This window comes from Barbus barbus, assembly GCF_936440315.1.
Source record: "Barbus barbus genome assembly, chromosome: 2".
Classification (NCBI taxonomy): domain Eukaryota; kingdom Metazoa; phylum Chordata; class Actinopteri; order Cypriniformes; family Cyprinidae; genus Barbus; species Barbus barbus.
In genome coordinates this window covers 11,965,437-11,974,568 of record NC_136730.1, presented here as the reverse complement: position 1 = coordinate 11,974,568, position 9,132 = coordinate 11,965,437, and the positions used below count along the sequence as shown (strand labels likewise).

Sequence of the window (9,132 nt, the reverse complement as noted above, 5' to 3'; positions counted from 1 at the left end):
CCATCGAGTAACCGGGGAAGCTGAGCGTGCCTCCGCCCGGATCGCTGCGCACCCGGCGCGCCAACGGATGCTCGGCCGCACCGTTGGCCTGGTGCAAAGGCGGGGACAGCCTGGGCTGGTTGGCTCGGCGCTGCAGCCCGTTGGCGTTCGTGGAAGCATTGGCAGGGAAAACGGGCGACGAGGCCGAGGTGCTGTTGGCGGCACGCTCATACTGCGACCACATCAGGCCCGGTGGCGCCGGAGTAGGGTCGAATCCCGGCGACGGATCGAAGGCCAATTCAGCGCAATCGGGCGAGATCACCTCACCACCGTAGCCAAATCCATTGGCGTTGTTGTTGTTGTTGTTGTTGTTGCTGTTGCTGGAGGCAGTGTAGCTGAGGGCGGGGCTTGGTGGGCTATAATCGGCCAGCCTCGAGTTGCTATTGTTGCCGTCAAAATATGAATCGGTAGAGGCACTCCCTAAGGAGCTGGAGCTGTCGTTGCGGTAATTGGAGAACGGCTTGCGACCCGAAGTGGGAGTGACGCTGGAGCTGGGCTTGCTCCACAAGCTGGCGTTCCCATGCAAATCGAAACCCACGTCGGTGCCGTTGGCGTGGAAGTCGTTCTCGTCGGTGAACTCGATCAGGCCGCCAGTTCGCATGGCGATGTGTGCTTCGATCTCCTCCCTGGCCCGGTCCACGTTCTCCGGCATGCCGGTCACCTCAAACACGGGCTCTTTGTCACGGCTGGGCGTGACAATGTAGGTGTGCGTCTGCTGCTGGATGCGCTTGATGGTTGCCCCCTTGGGTCCGACCACTAGTCCCACCACCCGATAGGGCACCCGCACCTGAATGGTGGTCTGACCAGGCAGGTTGGGTGGGCCAGGTGCCGTGGCGTTCCCATTTAAACTGCTGTTTTTGTTCCGCGAGGCTCGGATCATGGAGAAGTGCTCGGCTGCTGAGATGATTTCCCTCCGAGCCATGGCTACATCCTCTCGCCTGCCTGTCACAACAAAGACCGGCTCCTCTCCCCGCACTGGAGTTTTGATATACGTATTGGTCTTTGCTCGCAGGGCTTTAATCTTGCAACCTACAATTTACAAAAAAACAAAAAAAGCACAAATTAGACAAAGCAAACACAATTCGGCACAAATCAAAAAAAGATGCAGGATGGGTGCAAGCGCACAGTCTTCGGGGGACGACAATTTCACGTCTCTCGCTTTTTTTTTTTTTTTTTTTTTTGGTGCGGCATAAATTCAAACCACATGCTCGGCTACTTGACATACAGGGTCAAAAATAGCACAGGCAGAGAGAAAAAAAAGCATGCTGAATTCAGGATTTTCCAGAGAGTCTGACGCTCTAATCATACTGTCAACAACTTGCTTTCTGTAGATAACCAACAGAACGTGTTGTCGCCTAGATCCAGGCTATATAATGGTGTTTCCAGGTTAAGGAAGTCTATTCCCAATAGACTACATAGGGAGTGTAAACAAAGTCCATTGAGACAGAGAAAGAAAGAGCCGCTGTCTGAAGAAAATGGCACTTCGCTCTAGATATAACACAGGAATGTTGTGTATTTAACGGGATGACACATTAAAGGTAGATATGCATGGGTTGTGGGTCAGTGCTCCCTTGCTTGCTTGCTTTTGTTTGGTCGGACATAAGGAGGGCAGTGCAGTTGAAAATAGGCTATAACCTACATTCCCCATGCAAATGACTACACATGCTACAATAACAGCATGCACGCATGTCTTTGAAGAGGATAATGATGATGATTACCTTGTCTGCCGACGATTTCAGCAACGTGTTCGGAGCTGGGAACGGGAACGCATTCGGTCATGTTCACGCTCTTTTTCCTGGGCTCGTTGTCATACAGCGAATTTTCATCGTTATCCAGACCGAGCAGCGAGAGCTGGTCCAGGGCGATCTGCAGGGCTCTTTGGTCATCCAGGGCGTCCCCCTGTCCGCCGCTGCCGCTCCGCTCCATGTCGGCGAACAGCGAACTAGGCATCTTGGATGGGTCTGGAAACAAAGAGGGAAAACTTACAGGAGGAGGGAGCTGGGAACGGTAGGTTTAAAAAAAAAAAAAAGCTCCACTGGTGCGAATTCAGTGCGCGTCCTTGTGTCCAAACAAGTTATAATAAAAATAAAAAAAAAATCAGTGCAATCCCGAAGCGAGGAATACGGTTATTCCCGGAGACTGGAAAGCCAGCGGTGGCGATATTCCCCTTTAGAGTGCGTACCCCTCCCTTGCAGCTCGTTTCTGTTCGCTGTCTGACTCGCTGCAGCCAGACTCGGCACTACCGGAGAATATGTGCGCATGACGTCACCCCCGGTCTGACTGGGCAGGGACGGTGCGGAGCTCGGTTGCGATTTGCATGCGCCGCGCTGATTGGACGGATCCCGGACCGAGACCGAGTTCAGCCACAGCTCGGCGCGCCCCGCCCTTTTCCTTTGTGGTCTTATTAAAAAGCAACATAACACATTTTATGTGCATTACAGTTATTGTTTAACTTTCTCGTTTTCATGATGCTGCGTTAAGACGTGCGTTAAAAAGAGAATTTTTTTTTTTAATTGCAATTATACATATTTATTATTATTATTATTGCAAGAATAAACTTCAACAATTAAATAAAGCATTGGATGACTTTTATGAATACAGAAATAATACAGGAAGAGGTTTACATAACTGTGTCTGTTATGAGTCGCAGTGTTTAGCATAATTTTCTTTGTGGGTATGGATTGGCTTTACTTGTTAAAAACTGGCAAAATAAACCAAATAACTACATTTTAACGCTGAAATTCTGCAGATTCAGGCAGTGTTACAGTAAACCTGCATCATATTTGGCCTTTTGTTATTATTAACCCCTAGGTGGCTTCACTCAGGAATTGTTAACATAACATTTTTTTACGCATAAATAAATAAACAGCATTTTTGAGAAATATCATATACAAAGATATTTCTACATGGTTTGATTGCCATCATGTTGGCATCACAATGACCAAAGCATAAATCATCCAAACTTATCATAAATCAAACAAACACAGTAATTATCCATTGTCACTATGTGTGCAAGGCACCTATCCGGGCTGATAGGTGCAAATAAAGTCAAATCCACTGCAGTTATTGGGATGATTATTGGGAGCTGGCTAAATGTAAACAAAACCTTCTTTGTGCATCTTCAATATTAGTCAAGCCCCTAATAATAATCATTTGCATTTAGAGTATATTAGCTGCTTAAGCCTGTATCTAATTTAGGTTCTGCAAAACAATTTATAATTATTTTCGGTTTCCTCTAAGTGACCTTTACATGTGCTGTTCAAAAGCCTCAATGAAGGACAACGTGCCAAGACATGCACTCTCTTTGTCTGCCACACACCCTCTCTCTCTCTCTCTCTCTCCCTCTCTCCCTCTCTCTCTCTGAAATACGTTTAGCATTCATTCACATTTCGGCGCTTATAAAGTGAACCACCACATTTGTATAATTTTATGCATTTATTCAAAACACGCAAAGTCCCTGTCCAAATGACACCAGCCTCTCCTCCCCTCTCCTCTCACAAGCAACCTTCAAGTGATTGTGTTAAATCATTTAATTTCCTTGAGATGTCCTCATGTTTACACCTCGGTCAGTAACATTTGGCTGGAAATGCATAAAAATAGAACATTTAATAAAGCCACTGAGATTTGTGAAACTGATTTAAATATTTTAATCTCATTTTTTGGAGGCGTCCTGATTATCAGTGCAAAACAAGCTTCATAATCATCTGTTACTGTCATGCTATCATACCCAAACAATGCTCAAAATTCCATATCAATTTATTTGCGAGGGAGTGCAAGGAGATGTCTAATCAATATTTCATCCCATCCACAAATATTGGCATAGTTAATGGCTGGTTAGCTATTAACAATACTCTCAAGCACTCTGTCATTGGCCGGTATGTTAAAGAGCATGATGGAAATGCTTATTGGTGATCTCCCAATAGATCTAAAAACCATCTACAGGCAAATGCTCCTTTTTTGTGCCCCGAGCGGGAAGACGGGGTGGGGGCAGGGAAATCTGCTTCTTTATACCCAAAGAAAATTTCAAACCAATTCAGGGGCATTGAAACGAGAAGCAATTTCTTTGTCACCTCACTCCTGAGGAACAATAGGTATGCTAATATTAACTGCTACCAAACCTGAGAATGTGAGTCAGGGGCTTTTTTTGTTCATATTCACCCCTTTTTTAGTTTTAGCACAAGCCAGCTCACAATCTGAGCTTAAGAGCTGCATTGAGAAACATCTGGAGGTGGGAATTATGCTAAAGCCACATGTATGGCTTATTTCTACGCCTTTAAGCCTCAGAAGCTCAGAGTGAGTCACTTTGGTTTGTGATTTGCATAGTTATAGAGCGTATTCTGTACTGTATTGTGAAATTAAACACTGTTGAAGCACTATAATATATAAGTGTATATATTTACATGTTGACTACTATTCAATATTCACATGTATTATCATGTTTAATGTGTATTTAACACTGGACTGCACACAATGGGATAAAGTTGACTACTCTGAAAGATATCACATTGCATGTCCAATCCGGATCAATCACATTTACAGACTGTGGAGAACAAAGGCTGAGGAGCAGCCTCTGTACGTGCTGGCTTCATACTCCTCACACACACAGAGAGCGAGAGAGAGAGCCAGCGGTCGAAAGTCCTAGCCACAGAGTCTGTTTAAAAACCACCACTTCGCATGTCTTTCCAGATCCGTTTCAAAAGTGGGTATGATGGATGTCCTCTCTGCTGCCCAGATGGAGTGACAGATGGAAGATCATTGTCATGACACAACTTTTACGAGGACATCTTTTTCCTGTTAAACTTGTTTTATGACCGCTCACACATTTCATTGCATCCCAAGAAATAAGAAAAGTCATTTAAAAAGATGTGATGGTTCCTCTCTCTATATATGAAATACTGTTAGTCTGTCAGGCTTTATTATGAATACAGTTTGAAGGAAAAATTATTTTGAATAACTATTACATTTATAATTGATTATGATAATTGTATTATTATTATTATTAGTAATTATTTTCATTATTTTATTATATAAAATATTTAAATTATAATTTATTACATTTAAATGTTATTTTGTAATGTATTTTTATCAAAACAATTATATAAAATAATTTTATTAATATTAAAAATAATAAGTATTATTATATTTTTTATTATTATTATTGTTGTTAAAATATACTATGGCAAAAAAAACATCATAAGATAAATCATAAGCTGTTTCACTTAAAATGCAATGAATGAAGAGTAAATGAGGTGTTCTATCTCTCAGATCTTTCAATTGGAAGAAAAAAAACTGTAATCTCATATTTTATCCTGTAGAGTTTCAGAAGAAACTTCAACGATATCTCAAAGTGCACTCAGATTGGTCAATTTCTGCAACCAAATCTCATCAAGTTTCTCCGAGTCCAAATTATCTGATCTATACTTTCCACGGTAGCACATTCCTCCAAAGGAATTTTAGGAGAAACATCTGACACAAGTTGAAAATTGCACTCCATTAAGTCTCCTGAGCAATGAAAGAGCTGCCTCTGAGCAATGAAATATCCCTCTGCTGTGTTACATTATATGCCTTACATATGATTTCCCAAGCGTGCCAGTCAAAGTATAACCAGCTTCCTTTCGACTAGCACCTTGATGAATCAGGCTTTTCTATAAATTTGCCTCAGTCTTAGTTCATTTAAGGTTGTTGGGTAATCTCAGTTCAGCGCGAATAAGCATAGCGCTAGCGTGGAATAGACAAACTGTAGGTCATCCCTGCTTGTTTTTCCACACGTCCACCTTTGGCAGCGTGAAGAGGCCGCTTTAACACGTGCAATATTTGCTGTTTAGCATTAGGAGTTAACCACCTGCTTAGCCGTGATTACCTGGCTGCTCTTTAATGAGAGGAAGAGGGGCTTAGCTTGGCATGACCCAGACCTGTCTGAGTGCAGCGCGCGGCCATGAGCTAGCTAATAAGCCACCGGTCCCCGCCGTCTGGGTGGAAAAAAATAACAACGGGAACAAAGACAGGGAGGAAGAGAAGGCAAGGACAGAAACGAGAGAAGAGAGGTCACAGAAGACAGACTCTGACATAATCTTGTTTGGTTTGTTCTGGATGCATGTATTGCACATGCATTCACATATTTACACTCATGCACTTGTTTTTAAGCGAACGACTGAATAAACCACACCTCTCTCTCTCTCTCTTTGTCTGCACCGCACACAGACGCATGGCAGTGTTACGTAATTGAATGTGCTTTTTGCAGCTCTGCATCACTGCAGCAAAACAGCTTCTTCTGTTATGACTGCGTTCTCAACACAAGCCGCCCAGTTCGTTTCCAACTTCCAAACAGAGATGCGTTCAAATACAAACCGGTGCAGTGCATTACGTAGGTGAAAAGGTAAAGTAGGCCAGTGCTGCAGTGGTGCAGTGTGTGTGTTTGCACTGGCCCATCCCTTCACAGACTGCTACCCGCACTGACACACTGAACTCGAGTGCCACTGATTCGCCTCCTCCCATTGGCTGCCTGCCAGACACCTGGAGAAGAAGCATGCAGCAGAGCAGAGCGCAGCGGCAGGACAGCTGGGGCTGCTCCCCCACAATGCACCACTCCCACCCAGGCCCTCCTAATGAAGTGAAGTCGTGACGTATTGTCAAGTATGGTGACCCATACTCGAAATTGGTGCTCTGCGTTTAACCCATCCAAGTGCACACACACAGCAGTGAGTAGTGAACAAATGCACACACACACACACACACACACACGCAGTGAACACACACCCGGAGCAGTGGGCAGCCATGCTGCAGCGCCCGGGGAGCAGTTGGGGCACCACCTTGCTCAAGGGCACCTCAGTCGTGGTATTGAGGGTGGAGAGAGCGCTGTACATTCACTCCCCCCACCTACAATCCCTGCCGGCCGGGGACTCGAACCCGCAACCTTTCGATTACGAGTCCGACTCTCTAACCATTAGGCCACGACTTCCCCCATTCCCCCCCATTAATCCATTCTGCCTCTGCGCTCGGCCCCTCCCGCCCGCAGTGCCACCGCAGAACCCTTCGGATGCTGTACAGCCCTCTGCATCTCAGCCAGGACCAGGGAAGCCCGCGCCTATCGCGTTAAATAATAAATGTTAAGTGTGAAAAGCAGCAGCTCATCAATATTTAGCAGTCTGGATGCATGACCGTTTATGTAAAAAATGACATCGTTCTGAAAACGAACACATTATGTTGTCTGGAACATTTAAAGGACGGAAATTAAAGGGAAGAAAGAAGCAGAAAGCTAAACAACAAAAACTAGAATTAAGCATTTGCAAATAATATTTTTATTTGACAAGATGCACACATTCATCCTACTATTCTGAAAACAATTGTTTATGTTTCTCGTGTTGTCACATTCAATTACATGAATGAATCACAGTCTGCATTTTCAATTCAAAACAGTGTCAAAAAGTTGAGATGTTTGCATCACTGAATATTATAGAGTGCTGAAGGGATGATGTATTTTTGTAGGCCAGAACTCAGAAACGAGTTGCATTTTAGCACTTCCAGTTCCATCGTCCTGGGTTTTCGGTTTAACGCCTGAAATAAGGTCTGTGGTGAACTCAAGCTCAAGATGCTTTCATGTTTTATTATACAGCATAAAATACACCAGTAATGCCCTCTAAAGCCTTTACTTGTCTTCAAAAAGGTGGTTGGTTGCTAACAAGTGACAAAATTGTTACTACAAAGCTTGTCAGATATTAAATATCATCATGCCAAACAAGTAAACTCATCTACTCACTATAGTCCACTTTTACAGCCTTGTTGGGTTTTGTAATCTCACTCTTGCAAACTTTTCTAACTCAAATTTCAGGGCAAATGAATAAAGGCTGAAAGAGTTGTCAGAAGCTTTATAGTGTAGTTCCTTTATCTTTTCACTTCTGGCAACTGTTTTCAGGCTTGAAAGTTCATAAATTGTGTTCATTTGTGACTGAATTGTGTTACTGATGAACAAAACATGTAAGAATGATAAACTTTTGTTGGTCATAGACCTCATTTTCTTTAATAATCTAAAAGCCAGTGGAAAAATTCTAATGGGTTTATGTCGAGGGAACCAGGGTGACCCTAAACCACAAAACCAGTCATAAGGGTAAATTTTTCGAAATTGAGATTTATACATCATCTGAAAGTAAATAAGCTTTCCATTGATGTATGGTTTGTTAGGATCGGACAATATTTGGCCGAGATACAATTATTTGAATATCTGGAATCTGAGGGTGCAAAACAATCTAAATATTGAGAAAATCGCCTTTAAAATGGTCTAAATGAAGTTCTTAGCAATGCATATTACTAATAATTTTTTTAAATATATATTTACGGTAGGAAATTTACAAAATATCTTCATGGAACATGATCTTTTCTTAATATCCTAATGATTTTTGGCATAAAAGAAAAATCGATAATTTTGACCCATACAATGTATTTTTGGCTATTGCTGCAAATATACCCGTGCTACTTAAGACTGGTTTTGTGCTCCAGGGTCACATATGTCATCACTGCAGCGCTCTATTGCTACCCCTTTAACATTTCTAACATAGAATTTGTCAAAATATATTTTAACACACTCTTTGACTGTTAAAACTGAAGCATCAGGCTGGAATTCGAGCTCAGATTCTGAAAACAGCAAGCCCCGCCTTCTTTGATTTGATTGGCCATCTCAATCATTTTGACATCGATGAGTGCTGATGGACAGCTGAGGCAGACAAACTTAAAAATGCAACTTTTTATTCATCCTAGCAACAAACAAAGCAGCATCAAAGAATATCAGATATTGGTGGGACAATGCGGCCCGGTCTGATTATTGGTGGTTATGGCCCTGCAAGACGGAAATGAAGAATGGGCTGGTCCGGCGTCCCTGCCCAGTGGACTGCTGGTTAATGGAGCTACTAATGAGCAAAGGGAAGCTGTGCTGCTTTTGCAGGGAAGTCAGCGAGTAAAGATGCTCACCGTGCCAACTTTCAGTGCCCAGGATGAGATCGGCGACAAAAGGCATCCACTCAAGCCTAAACAACAGAAGAAACAAGTGCTTTCAGACAGGTCTGTCTCACGGAAACAAAGAAAATAGACCTGCTACTACAG

At 43.1% G+C, this 9,132-nt stretch overlaps 1 protein-coding gene across 1 annotated transcript in view; it reads right to left on the bottom strand.

The window, feature by feature from the left end:
• Positions 1 to 1,989, bottom strand: part of LOC306881905 (RNA-binding protein MEX3B-like) — a gene marked incomplete at both ends in the record, with an annotated part of 2,249 nt that extends 260 nt beyond the window's left edge. The window contains 2 exons of the mRNA XM_079436258.1: positions 1 to 1,068; positions 1,758 to 1,989. The exon at positions 1 to 1,068 is cut by the window's left edge and continues 260 nt beyond it. Coding sequence (XP_079292384.1) covers positions 1 to 1,068; positions 1,758 to 1,989 — 1,300 coding nt within the window. The remainder of the gene's footprint in view (positions 1,069 to 1,757) is intronic.
• Positions 1,990 to 9,132: the final 7,143 nt, after the last annotated feature.